Here is a 15,294-nt window from a genome sequence, read left to right as displayed (position 1 = left end):
GACCTTGAGGAAACTCAGGTAATATTGTTATATTTGAATAAGGTTTCCACAGTCATTTCCAGACCAGGAAAAGTCATGTTAATAAACGAAATGTGCAATATTGGCACACTAAACTTTTTCCAATTCCAAGTATTCTGTATATACGTATATTTATTGTGTTTACTTTTAAGTTGCTTGCAATAAACAGTCTCCAATAGTTACGCTGCTTTTCCACCGTCGGGGCAAACTGTACTCATAGCTGTACCCATTGAATTCTGTACCTCTCTGGCCAAGCTGGTACAGATATGGTTTCAATTTTCACTGTATGGCTGATAACAGAGCTCGTAACATTTATGCAAGTGTTTACATATGGTATGAGATGTAATAGTGACCCCTTTATGGAGGATGATGAGATATTTTTGTTTACTTTGTAACAATGCACTTCCCTTTTGAAAAAAAAAACAGCATATGCTGGTTAGGTATGTTTTGAAGCATGGCAACTGGTTTGGGCTGGTTATGAGCTGATTTAAGATGGTCATGTGTTGGTCCTAAGCAACTAGCTCCTGCTCTGGACCAGATTATATCCAACTGAAGACCAGCATAAACCAGCTCAAACCAGCTTCCATGCGCTTCAAAACATACCTAACTAGCATACAGTTTTTTTCATTTTTATACCTAAAACACATTAGGAGAAGCAATTACAATATCCTAAGAATGCAAATACAGAATTAAACCATTAGTTCAAATAAACTGAATCTCATATATAGCGAACCAAATTGAATTGAACAGTTCTGAATTTGCCAAAATCATTACTGAATTGTATCATAAATCAATGAATCCTGAATCTAATCGATTCACACACGCCTATCAGACATATTTAACATATATGCATGCATGTCGAGAATACTTTATTTTGGCTATTGTATCATCAAGATATGTATATTGCATAGTTGAATCATTTCAGTGATATTTGCAGCTCTCCTGTTGTGGTTGTAAGCCAACAGAGCTGTTAAATAAAAGCTCTCTGTACCAGGCCGCTGCATTCTTATAATAGATTGTGGATGACATAATAGAGAACGCTATTAATGAAAGGCTGGTTAATCTAAAAGCATCTTTAAATTGTCCTACACGCTGCAGGGTACCAAAAAGGAAAGGAAGCAGCATGTTATTGTTAGCCCTTTGTTTTGTCCCCTGTGTGTACAAGTGTGTGTGCACAGCTGTGTTTTTGTGTGCACATACAGTAGTTTTGCCTTTGGGATCATGCTAATAAATTATTACTTACAGTTTTTTTTTTTCAACTGCTTACATTTTCATAACTTCTCTTTTTTAAAAAAAATCTTTACACACAAATCCGAGAATTGCACACAATGTCTCACATCTCTTGCAAAAAGAAAATTGTTAATGTTAATTCTTGTTAGATTTTTGTGTTACATAGAGAATTGTGTTTTGTGTTTTGCAAAAAATGCAATACTGCAATCTGAAGATGCAAAAAAAAAAAAAAATAGTTGACAAAATGATGTTCTTAGCAATGCATATTACTAATCAAAAAATTAAGTTTTTATGTATTTATGGTAGGAAATGTACAAAATATCTTCATGGAGCATGATCTTTACTTAATGTCCCAGTGATTTTTGGCATAAAAGAAAAATCTAAAATTTTGACCCCAACAATGTATTGTTGGCTATTGCTACAAATATACCTGTGCAACCTGTGGTTTAGGGTCACATTTATCATTCTTAACATTATATAATGGGCTTTTCTGTTCATATACATCCTATTAAAGATGTAAGTAACAGTTAAGCCAAAATCTCAACATTTCATGTCTGTCATTCCAAACATGTATGATTTTGCCTTTCATGTAACACAAATGCAAGTGTTTTCAATAATTATTCCCACAGCTCTTTTTCGTACAGTGAAATCTCACAGTGTCTAGAGTCTTTAAAGCTAAGTGTCATTATAAAAGTAGTCCATGTGCACTGTATTCCAAGTCTTCTGAAGTTAATGGGAAAAAGAAAAGAAAGTCATTATCCACTGAAAACTGCACTTGGCTATATAAAGGACACAAGATGCCATTGATCCTTGCATGTATTGTAAGCAAGTTTGAATGCACTGAAGTATAAATGAAATATGAGTGCTATGACAGGATTTTTAAACTGACATTTCTGTCTGTTTGTCACATAAAGGTGTTGGCTTTAGAATGCTTGAAATGGACTAGTTGCATGAACTAGTTTTATTGTGCATATATGGCACTTTACATCCCCGGGTCATTGTATACTTCTATTGTAAGGAAAAGAGCAGCATGCACATGCATCAGAATATCGCTTTGTGTGTTCTGTGGAAGAACAACATTCACTGGTTTAAAACGGCATGAAGATGAATAAATAAAGACACTATGGAGAGAATATTTGAACATGAGTCTCATTTTTCTGAAGAAATTAGATAGGGGTTACTTAAGTGGATGTTTTGGCTGTGTATTTATCATCTAGTCATCTGCAGTGGTCCAGGCCTCCTGCATGGTTCAAACCATTCAGCCATCTGTCTGTGTTTTACAGCCTCATTGCAGAGCTTTTCCTCATTGGACCATTAAAACACAGGCAGCAGCTTAGCACCTCACTGCGTGCCTTTAATGAGCTAGTCATGTAAACATGCGTGTCTTCATGCGGCTTTGTATTTTGTGTTTGTGTATTCTCCCTCAGAGAGAAAAGAAATGAGATTGGATGTCTTTAATGAACCATAAATGAATGCAGTTCAAGTTACTCTCTCCGAATCGATGTTTAATGAGGAAATTGCAGGCTGACTTCATGTTAATTAAAGCAGTGTCTGTGCCGTTTTGTTGTACGGCAGTCTGCCTGTGTGTTGTATTTCAGTTAAACATAGGTAAAAATTCAATACATATGAATAAATATAATAACTATTGTATGTATTATTACTCATATATAGTATTTCAGTGTAATGTTGCTTTCCATTTATTACTTATTACTAAAGCTAAGTACTTCTTAGATACGGCAAAAACTACTAGCCTAACTAAGACTTCAAACATGATTTAAGAGACAAGTGAACAGCCAGTAAAAATATGAACAAATACACAAATTACAAGCATAGATAAATACAACAGAACAATGTTACAAGTAAAATAAGGTTGGTATTCAGGTACAGAAATGTAATAATTAGTGTAAATAACATTGTGTTCACTGTATAAATTAAATATAGATCTATGTCAAAGCTGTTTTGTTGTTTGATTAGCATTCATGACAGCAGGAAGTATTTATGGACTGTTGTCCCTTTAAGACCTGATGCACGGATCCAATATAATGATGCACATCTGATTTCATTCACTTATGACACAACAGACTGCATTTACCAGAATGATTGTAGAGATGGGTATTTTGTCATAATTTTATGTGTCTGTTCAAATGTAAGGAGATACCAAATATGATTCAGTTCAGTGTTCACGTGCCATCTGAAATGCATCTCTCTGCGTGCATTGTTCATGTGTTCGGCTGTGCGCATAGAAAACAGTGTGCAAGTAAATCGAGTTCCCTTTCACCTTTTCTTTTGTTGAAATAGTTTAAAATCACTTGGGTGTGTAAACATGTACACGTGATAAACTTTAACCCTATTATGGTTAAACTTTGCAATTAATCTGCAGATCACATGCGAGCCAAACCGTGGGGCTTGGTCAGCTACGATCCTTTCCACCACTTATAAATATGGGGGTTGTTACGCCCCGTCTAGGGGTAAAGGCATAACATGAAAAGAGAAGGGAGGAAACAGGGATTCTTTCAAGGGTTTTTAATTGAACCAAACAAAAATACAACCAACAAAATAAGTAAATGGGGGATTTTCTTCAGGAGTTGACCAGGCCAAAATAATAAACAAAACTTCTGTAGTTTAAGACGTCTTTCTTAAACCCTAAACAAAATAAAAGTACAATATTTTAACCTAACTCCCTAACCAAAAACAGAGATCAAAAGGTTACAATAAACAAAATGGCGTCAAACTCCTTACTTCCTCCCAACCCTCTATATTTACAATAATATACAACTATTTACAAGATCAGGCAAACAGAGTTACAAGGAGAATCCAAACCCACGTCATAACAAGCAATAGGGTCAAAATACCAAACAGTTCCTACTTACAAAAATAGTATCAAAAGTTCAACAGAGACCAAACAGCCAAAACATCTCGGTTACGTATGTAACCTTGGTTCCCTGAATAGGGAACGAGATGCTGCGGTGATGTCACCACTATGGGAACACCTTCGGTGTGACGAATGTCTGAAGCCCTATACCATCCCGCCAATCCTATTGGCCAAATAGCGTGTGGCACCGCCCATGCATGCGTACGCATATATATACCTGGTGCCGCGCGCCATTTCACTCAGATTTCATGACTGAAGAAGAATGCTATCAAGGTACGGCACGGCCAGAACCGCAGCATCTCGTTCCCTATTCAGGGAACCAAGGTTACATACGTAACCGAGATGTTCCCTTTCAAAGGTCACTTCAATGCTGCGGTGACGTCACCACTATGGGAATGCTATACCATAACGCCTGACGTACCTGATAGCTGGGATCCAAGGAAGCATCTGCTCAAACGGAGAGAACCCGGGAGCCAGGAGCCATCCTCACATCCAGACTGTAAGACCTGATAAAAGTGCTCGGTGAGGACCAGCCTGCCGCAGCACAGATATCATCCATAGAAGATCCACTGAGAAAGGCTTGAGAAGAAGCCACTGCTCTCGTGGAATGACCTTTTACTCCTAAGGGCGAAGCGAGCCCGCGCGCCTCATAGGCTAATATATTGCCTCCACCAGCCAATGGGACATGCGTTGTTTGTAACCGCATGGCCTTTATTCCTTTGTCCAAACAGACAACAGCTGGTCAGACTCAACCATGGGGCAGTACGATCCAAATAAGTCTTAAGCTCTCACAGGGCAAGACTTAGATCTCCAGACTTCACCACAGCAGGGGAAAAAGCCTCCAGGACCACCTGCTGAAAGCGAAAGGGATAGATGCGACTTAGGGACATAATTAGGCCTTGGTCGCAACAACACTGCCACAGAGTCCGTGTTATAAAAGTCAGGATTTATCTGGAACAAATTCCAAGGGCTCAAACAGATGCCCTGATAAACCATGCAACACAATGGAAAACCCATGAAGGAACTCGCACGGGGCGGAAAGGCCTCAGCCGTCGCGCACCCTGTATGAACGAGAAACCAGTGGATGACGGCCCACTGAGGCACCATTTATATATTCGTGGTAAGCTGAATGGCTGCCACGTAAACCTTAGGGTAGCTGGTGTCACTCCATCCGAAAAACGTTCCTGAAGGAACTCCAGTACTGATGCCACTGGGCAGTAAAACTGGATCCATATTATGAATTTCACACCAGGTCGTCAACAGTCTCCACTTGAAAGCATATAAGGGTCTCGTAGAAGCTGCTCTAGAATTCAGTATAGTCTCAGTAGTTTCAGCAGAAAGACCGGAACATATGAACTCACTCCGCTCAGAGGCCACGCCCACAGATTCCATAGATCTGGCCTCGGCGGCCAAATCAGTCCCTGTGCTTGTGATAATAAATCCTGTCTGAGGGGAATCTCCCATGGAGAGCCCGCTAACAGATTGATCAGATCCACAAACCACGACTGTGTGAGTGCCACCGCGGAGCCACCAGCAGCCGCTGTTCCACCCTGTCCACCCGTATTCTGCATAATACCGCCGAAATCAGACGGATTGGGGAAAAACGCATACAAACTGGTCCTGGGCCAGTTGTGGACTAATGCATCCAAGCCCAGGGGTGCTGGAGGGCATAGGGAGAACCAAAGCGGGTAATGCGTAGTCGTGCTTGACGCAAATAAATCCACTTCGCTCCCAAAAATCTGCCATAGGAGACTCACCGTTTGGGGTTGCAATCCCCACTCCGCTTGCTCCAGAGTCTGCCTGGATAGCAAATTCGCTCTGAAGTCCAACGTCCGGGGACATGAACAGCTCGGATCGATAGAATTTAGTTCTGAAACCAAAGAACATGTTTCGCCAGCCTGCACAGGGGGCGAGAGCATAATCCTCTCTGATGATTCAGGTATGACACAACCGCTGTGTTGTCTGATCTGAGCAGCACATGACGGCCGATCAGCAGATTCGAGAAATACTGGAGAGCCAGAAAAAACCCGCCAGTAATTCCAACCTGTTTTAGCGACATCACACACCGCCGTGTCACCGGAATCGTCCGATGCGGAGGCAACGGGGTGAAACATTCCATGCGTAAGCCCAGGCTGTTAAATGATTCAGCACAAGATCCCCATGAGAGTATGCTTGAGTCTATGATTGCGCTAACACCAGCCAATTGCCTAAAATAGTTCAAACACGAACGCCCTGGGGCTGCAACGGGGCCAGAGATCCATCCATGCACTTTTAGAAGTACTGATACGCTTTGCCTTCTAAAGCGAATTTGAGGAACTTCCTGAGTCTCCTGATGATCATCAAAATCTTGAATTTCCTCGGCCTGAGTGCAAGATTCAGATGGTGTAAAACCAGAATGGGTCGTAATCCGCCGTGTTTTTTTTTTTTTTTCACAAAATAACGGCTGTAAAAAACCTGCCTCCATCTGAGAGGGGTGTACTTCCTCTATAGCCCCTTTGCTCAGCAGAGTTGACATCTCCTGTCGCAGCACCGCTGTTTCCATCGGTTTCGCCACCGTGGAAAGAATTCTGCGGAAAGGTGGCGGGCCTTATTGAAACTGAATGGTGTATCCGTGACAAATCGTGCGTAACACCCATAGAGAATTGTCGGGCAAGCGTTCACACACGGCCCGAGACCATACTAGCGGTCTCAAAATTCCCGCTTCCTGCAACGCTGTCATACATGTTAAAATGTCCGGGCACGAAAAGCTCGTGGTGTTCGTGCACAGGGGAAGTGTATGCATAAGAGCCGTTGCGTCTCGTTGTGTATAATCCCGAAACGTGTCCACGGCAGGAATTAGGCCAACAGATTGAACATCGGGCTCTGCCGCTAGCGAAAAGCGGCGGCTGTGCGAGCCGTCATAAATGGGTCGTCTGTGCAGGACCCTTGAATCGCCCCTCGAATTCTGAAAGCTGGATTGCGCAGAGTGTCTGAGGGAACGTTTGGCATTACAGCTCAATCCAATGCTGCTCGAAGCGCTGTTTGCTGCGAGGCAGTCAATGTTAGAGTGTGGGGACTGCAGTGAGAGGGTTAGATGTGCATTAGCTATCCAACAGCACTCTCTGGTGGAGGGCACAGTCCCTGGCAAACATTAAGGAAAATGTATGCGTCAAACTCGCTGCGTTTCGTTGTGTATAATCCTGAAGCGTATCCACGGCAGGATTTAATCCAACAAGATAAACATCGGGCCACGCCGCTAGCGAAAACGCGGCAGCTGTGTGAGCCGTCATACACTGGCCATCTTTGCCAGCCTCCGCGCCGTCCCTCAAACTCTGAAGGCTGGATTGTGCAGAGTGTCTGAGGGGGCGCGCGAATGAGAGCTCAGTTCAATGACGCTCAAGGTGCCTTTGCTGCGAGACAGTCAATGTTAGAGAACATGAAGGAAGATGCATGCATCAAACTCGCTGCGTTTCGTTGTGTATAATCCTGAAGCGTATCCACGGCAGGATTTAATCCAACAAGATAAACATCGGGCCACGCCGCTAGCGAGAACGCGGCGGCTGTGTGAACCGTCATACGCTGGCCATCTTTGCCAGCCTCCGCGCCGCCCCTCAAACTCTGAAGACTGGATTGTGCAGAGTGTCTGAGGGGGCGCGCGAATGAGAGCTCAGTTCAATGATGCTCGAGGTGCCTTTGCTGCGAGACAGTCAATGTAAGAGAACATGAAGGAAAACGCATGCATCAAACTCACTGCGTTTCATTGTGTATAATCCTGAAGCGTATCCACGGCAGGATTTAATCCAACAAGATAAACATCGGGCCACGCCGCCAGCGAGAACGCGGCGGCTGTGTGAACCGTCATACGCTGGCCATCTTTGCCAGCCTCCGCGCCGTCCCTCAAACTCTGAAGGCTGGATTGTGCAGAGTGTCTGAGGGGGCGCGCGAATGATAGCTCAGTTCAATGACGCTCGAGGTGCCTTTGCGGCGAGACAGTCAAAGTTAGAGTGTGGGGACTGCAGTGAGAGGGTAGATGTGCATTAGCAGTCCAACAGCACTCTCAGTGAAGGGCATAGTCCCTGGCATATTAACATGAAGAAAGGCGTGTGCGTCAAACTCGCTGCGTTTCGTTGTATATAATCCTGAAGCGTATCCACGGAAGGATTTAATCCAACAAGATAAACATCGGCCAAGCCGCTAGCGAAAACGCGGCGGCTGTGAGCCGTAATCCACCATGCGAGTAGCCTCATAAATAGCTCACTGAGGAAGGAGAGGCGCATTTCTCCTGTCCACTCGGAGGGAGAGAACCGTGTATGCCGGCCAGAGCCTACTCAGAGTTCGAGGCCGCAGCTCGGACAACATAGTTTGAAGAGCAAAACTGCTGATTAACGCGCTCGAGTGGGGGAGAGCGAGCACATGGAACTCCAGTGCATCACTGTATTCATAGTCAAGCCGCACATATCGCCCCTAACCAACACCTCGTGCGGGGCCTCGGCGACCGCAGAAGCGAAACGGTGGGGGTTAGACGCGAGGCGACTTAAGAAATACACTCCCGAGCGTGGATACTTTTCTTATATATATATATATATATTACTGTAGCCGTAGGCTATCAAGAACCTGTAGAGAGGCTGCAACGAACCTCTCATAAGTGCCTCCTCGTGATAACCCATCATACGGCTCCTACCTTTCGTTGACTCATCGCGTCCGTGGTTGAGGAGTATACTGCTCGTGATGATCGCTGTTGAACGCGAGATAATAGGGCACAAAAGATTCGCTTCGTTACTGAAGGAATGAAATCTGAGTGAAATGGCGCCCGGCACCAGGTATATATATGCGTACGCATGCATGGGCGGTGCCACGCGCTATTTGGCCAATAGGATTGGCGGGATGGTATAGGGCTTCAGACATTCGTCACACCGAAGGTGTTCCCATAGTGGTGACGTCACCGCAGCATTGAAGTGACCTATGAAAGGGAACCAACAATTCTCTCTCTCTGCTCTGCACTGGAGAAAGGAAATGACATCAGGGCTTTTAAGGTGTGCCTAAATTTGAATGCACCAATCCAGATGGGCCAATCATTAACCTGCAGGAGCCAATCAGCCTGGACACAAACACTTTCAAATTTAGAAAAGGAGACATATGACAAAATGCAAAACAATGGGTTGTAACAGGGTGAAATGTATTATATTATATTATATTATATTATATTATATTATATTATATTATATTATATTATATTATATTATATTATATTATATTATATTATATTATATTCTTTATTAAGGGCTGTCAGTCCATTTAAATTTTTAATCTAATTGATTACATGATGGGTTGATTAATTAATCGAATTAATCGCAAAATACATATGGCTTTGAAAATACCACCAACATATTATTTAAAGGCATTTGTGTGTTCAATGAGAAAATGGCCCTATTGTTGATTTCTCTGAAGAAAATAACGTCACATGAATTGTGGCTATTCACAAGCGTTTTTATCTAGTCTAATTCTTGGAAATTATGTTCAAAGTTTTCAAGTCCATTCATTATTTGTAGCACGCAAGCCACTCAATAATCGCAGCTTTGTGCTTTGTTACTACAAAGTCTCAATCTTTAAACATCAAACAATAAACGTGTTTTTACGCTTTTTAATGTGTGAGATAATTCGCTTCAGTTCAAGCTGCATATGAATCAATGATATTTTCCTCTTTAATATTTGCAGCATGAAATAAACATAATTATTTGTATGCATGTTGAAAAAAAACTATTTAATACAAACTAATGTCTCAGAGTTTTAAAAAAGTCGAAAGAGTAGGCCTATAGGTGGAATTTTCACTTTAACTGCATGCAATATAACATGATTTTACTGTCGTAACTTTTACTTTATTCTTAAAATATTATGATGATAATCAAATTTTTTTGTTGTTATTTTTCAACGTGGAACAAAAATGCTGTCATATAGGCGACTGAATGCAAGCACGATCTTGGTACAGCGGCCCAAAAAACAAACAAACAAAAATGTAAAAAATAGTGAAGGGATATATTTTAATTATTTGTTAATAAACTAATATTTTTCAAACATATTTCTAAATGAACTAAATACAGAAACAAAAAGAAATATGACCACTTTGCCTTTAAAAACCAAAACTGAACTATTTTAATAACTGTGTAATGGGGAAGAGAGAAAAAAAGACCCGTATCCAGACAGACTCCCCAAACTGCCAGGGCCCATATGCATCTGCCACTGGGCCTAACATAAAGTATATGTTTATGTAACATTTTTTTAATTCATGCAATGGAAGTCATTGGTAACCAAAACAGCTTTCTTACCAACTGTCTTAAAAATACTTTCTTTTATGTTCCACAAAAGAAAATATGTCATTCAAGTTTGAGTAAATGATAACATAATTACATTTTTTGTGGTGAACTATCCCCTTTTTTTTAAATGAAATAATACTCTAAATCAGAAACCAAAACTCCCAGCAGTTGGTGGTGAATGTCTTTATGAGTCATTCGTGCATTCCATTCGTTCAAACGGCTGATTCATTCAGGAATTCAGTAAACAGTATGAATGGGCCTTTGAATCATTGATAAAAATCATTCAGAAACTAAACACCGCTGTGTTGCTCAGAGGCACACAGCAATTCTGTTGTGACTTTATAGGTAATACTTTTGTTGGCAAAACTGAGCAAAAACAGACAAGATTGTGTTTAAAATATAACAAAATATTAACTTCTTATTTACTGAACATTTCCACTCGTTATATTTGGGACAAACAGCACTCGTGTGATATTGCTCTCCTTGCACGTGTAATATTGCTTATCATATCATGTAAATATGACACTCATACGGGCGCATTTCTGCCCCAATATCTTGAATTTAAGGCATAACTGCATTCATGGAGTTGTCTGTATCATATTTTATCAATCAACTGTATGAAATGTAAGATGACGTATAGGTCTGGGGGCGGGGCCAATGCGTTAACTATGTTAAAATATTTTAATCACGTTACAGTTTTTTTTATAACTAATTAAGTTAACGTGTTAAACTGACAGCCCTAATTATGTTATATTATATTTCAGTAATTTACTATAGTAACATGTAATACAACACAGACACTGTGATAACATAAACATAACAGTAGTAATCTTTATATAAATAAACTTTTCTCTGCTAATACCATGCGATTTACCTTATTTAATTGAGTATTTTTAAATGTGTACTGTCTTCGCTTTACTTTTATCGGGTGGTGTAGTGCTTATTGTAACAGATCTGACCTTTAGCCTTTTTGTCTGTCCTGATTCATATCGTTGTTCCTGTATCTTTGATTACATAACTGAAAAGTTATGTTTAATCGGTGTGTGTATATGTGTTTCTTATCAGGGTGTGGCCTTGGCTTGATTGGCATGTACTCCTTTTTCATTCTGACTTCCTGTATCTCATCAGTATGTCTGCTGTGTTGTATTCCTCCACTCCTCTAGTTATCATGCTGAAATCTCAGATGCTCCTCTGGCCAGTTGCTTATCTGCTGATGCAGTGTTTCTCCTTTTCCCAGGGCTGGACTGATTTTAGTGCTTTCTCTCTTCAGGCTACACACACAGGGATGCGCTCCTACATTTACAAACAAAGCTCTGTGATTGGCTCGCAGGCGGAGCACACTGGGATGAGGACATACTATTTCAGTGCGGACACACAGGAGGACATGAATGGCTGGGTCAGGGCCATGAACCAGGCTGCGCTGATGCAAACCCATACAGTGAAGAGGTCAGTGTGTCACAAAACTTTACAAAAACCTTTTCTTAATTAGTATTTTAGGCCAGAAAAATCTCCGAGACACTTCAAGAAACACACCTGCAAAGCTACCTGAAAAATAATACGCAAGTGCACCTAGGACAAAAGCTTTTTTTAACGCATAGTGTGGTCACACCAAATGTTTTACACAAGTGCCTAAAACTTTGCACAGTAATGTAGCTTTACAGGTTTCCTGAAGCATTTTGGAGACATTGCCACAGTTCTTCTGGATTTCGTCTGTCTCAGTTTGTTCTGTTTCTTCATGTTATTCCAGGCAGATTGATGATGATCAGATCAGATCAGATCTCTGTGTGGAGCACTGGCTACTGTCAGACTCCTTGTGCAAACACAAATCTCACTGGATTATAACATTTAATGGCAATTTTTTTTTTTTTTTTTTTTTTTTGTAAGAAAACAACTTCTGGTCAAAAAAGTGAAATCAAAATGTTCTGATTTAGGTTTTTCTTAATTTTTCTCTTTTCTTAAATATTAAATTCATGTGATTTAATGTTAGTTTGCAGCTGTTTTCTGATGTGTTTGTTAAATAGTGTGTGTGTTTGTGTTTAAAGTGGACTGTCAAATGCAGTTTTCACAAGTGTGTGTCAAGGGATGTTGTGAGTCTGTAAGTGTTTGTCAGGCATCAGTCTTGTTGACTGACAGTGATGATGCAGTGTGTCTTGTTCTGCCAGTGCAGAAGACCAGACGGGTACTGAGCAGTGACTCAGCTTCCTGTCTCTCTGTTGTCTGGGCCGGCCTCACTTCTTTGAGACAGTCACAGAGCCCAAACTCAGCTCAGATGTGGGCTGAGAACGCAAACAGTCAAAATGACAAAATACTCATCCCTAGTTCAGATACTATAAGCATAAATAGGAAAAATCTGGAGTCACACTGTTTTTAAATACAGTGTGAATGCAGGCTGTATAAGCATGTACGTATATGGTTCAGACAATCAGTTCTCTCCTTTGACATGTGTAATGCTTATCGCCCAATTTCAGCCATACAAGATTGAAAGTTAGCTGTCACTGCTGGTGATGTCGTTGACCAAGGCACCAAATTGTGATCACGGCAGGATCTTTGAGTTGTCATAGCAGCCCAACACTAATGAGACTAGTGTCAGCTTGAGCTGGCAGTCAGCGAGGCAGAAAATTAGACTGTGATAGTCCAGGATAAAAATGTAATTTCTTTTCATAACTTCATGTAGAGACACAGAGTGGCTTTTCATTCTCATAGATGTCTTTATGTTTGTGTTTTCCCTTTCTCCTTAGCCAGAGATGTCTTGTGCATACCATTTGTTTGGTGCTTTGAATGGAATCCATCATGCTTATTACGCCTTGCCGTTTCAAGTCCTGCTGTAGGAATGTGGTTCAGTTTGAAATTGTACACATAAAGGAGTACTTTTACAGTACTTTAAAGCTTAGAAATAAATTAAAAAATACTGTACTGCTAGATAGTGTGATGTTAAATTAAAAGCCTCTTAACCGTACTTACAGAAAACACATTCGCATACTTTCAAAAGTATTGTCAAACTTTAGCAAATGTCAAATTAAAAGTTTTTCTTTTATGTGCATTTAAATAGCTGTTTTAATAATTCTGTCATGCGTTATGAAAGTATACTTATTTTGATGGTAACTAACATATTACGCAGATAAAGTACTTTATTATAATTTTAACTGTAGTGTTACATTTAATTTTTTATATTTTATTAATTTACTACATTTTACATTTACTGAATTGCAACTTCATTATTACAAAAGTGTAAATACAAATGTATTTAAATCTGTGACATACATGTTAATAGGAATTACATTATATTTTAGTCTGTGAAATATAATGCTTGTTGGTTTATTCGCCAGAACACTTTCACAATATTTCAAAGACAATAGAACTAATTGTCCAATTACATATAAAGATGTAATTAAGTACTACTTAAGTACTACCTAAGTTCAGCTTGTTGCATTTAATATAAATTTAAACTATAATACATTTTCATTTAATTGCAATTAACATGCAATTAAGTCTCTTAAGTACATTCTTTTATTTTTTCCATGAAGTACTTTAAGTACTTTTTTACGCTAACCCTAGTAAAAAAGTAATAGCCTATATTTAAAATATATTTATTTCATAACAAGTATAGTTCAAATGTTTCAACATATTGCTCGAGACCTGCTGATATAAAAACTATAATTAAACTTAATTTTTTATTTGGGGTACTACTTGTGCACAATGCACATCTCTTGATTTTCAGCCAGAAATGTGTTATAATGTCATTATTGATAAGGATTGTATGATCTTTGAATCATTTTTAATCTTTAAATGCAAGATATTTCAATTTTACCTGAAGTATACTTGCAGTAGTTCCACTTTAGCAACATCACATATGCTTCACTATATCTTTAGTTGGAATTCAGCATTACTTCTGCACAAGAGAAGTGCATTAAGTACTTAGCAGACTTTAACTATGGCGGTTTAGTATAGTAAAAATACAATTGCAGGGTATTTTTTATTAAGTACATATATATGAAAATGTATTTGTAGTATACTTTGCATGAAATAAATGCATTTCAAATACATTTTAGTATATTTATTTTTCACTATAGGGAAAGATACTGGGCCCGGTTCCCCGACAATGCTGACTCTTAAAAAGCAACCTATGAACAGATAGAGAGAGTAAGATACAGAATATGGTCGGGAAGCAACGTATGAAAGGGCACCTGGCTTAGGCCGTAGCCCTCTCCCACGACCTCGATGAAGCTCCCTGTAGCAAAAAACCTCAGCGCTGCAAGCAGCTGGTCTTCAGGGCTTAAAGCAAAATTCCACCGCGTTAGCCTGGCCAGCGCAGGTCTGGGAAGGTCCAGCAGCTCCATGAGTTGTCTTGGGAGGCGAATATTTTTTAATGTAGCCACGTCAGGCAAAATGTCAAAAGGGCTTAAGTTTTGCCAAATAAAAAAAGTGACATGGACTAAACGTCTCAACGGCCGGCGCCGTCTTTGATTCAATACAAGGACACGTTTGATCACTGCCATAGTTGGTCACTTACTGGACACCACCATGCTTACCCATTTATAGATCTTAGTCATTTAGTGCCAAAATGTTTCCAGATTTTAATTATCAAAAGTGATTGCCAATTTAAACGCTTTGACATTACGAAATAGCCTAGGCTAATTATCACCATTTTAGTTCTGATACCACATAAAGTCAACTTCATAAATAGGCCGGTATCCATTGCGAACATATTTTATTATGAGTCTTAAAATGTCCATAACATAAAATCATTGTTGAGCTACAACATTGTCAACATACCATAGTTTGACTTGTACTTCACTGCGCTGGTTTCTAAAGACTGCTGTACAGTAGCGTCTTGAGCTCAAACAAGGCTAAGAGAGAGCTACGAATGGTCCAGACCAACCTTAC

The 15,294-nt window shown here is 40.1% G+C and overlaps 1 protein-coding gene across 7 annotated transcripts in view; it reads left to right on the top strand.

Moving 5' to 3' along the window:
• Window positions 1-15,294, top strand: part of plekha7a (pleckstrin homology domain containing, family A member 7a) — a 118,474-nt gene that overhangs the window by 81,574 nt on the left and 21,606 nt on the right. For 5 of the 7 annotated variants that reach the window (XM_059506368.1, XM_059506366.1, XM_059506365.1 and 2 more), the window contains one exon: window positions 11,681-11,856. In XM_059506368.1, coding sequence (XP_059362351.1) covers window positions 11,681-11,856 — 176 coding nt within the window. The remainder of the gene's footprint in view (window positions 1-11,680; window positions 11,857-15,294) is intronic. The other 2 variants (XM_059506370.1, XM_059506364.1) reach the window with 1 other exon arrangement.

The sequence above is a fragment of the Carassius carassius genome, chromosome 23 (genome assembly GCF_963082965.1).
Source record: "Carassius carassius chromosome 23, fCarCar2.1, whole genome shotgun sequence".
NCBI lineage: Eukaryota > Metazoa > Chordata > Actinopteri > Cypriniformes > Cyprinidae > Carassius > Carassius carassius.
Note: the sequence above shows the minus strand (reverse complement) of the source record. Positions and strands in the feature narration are given on the sequence as shown.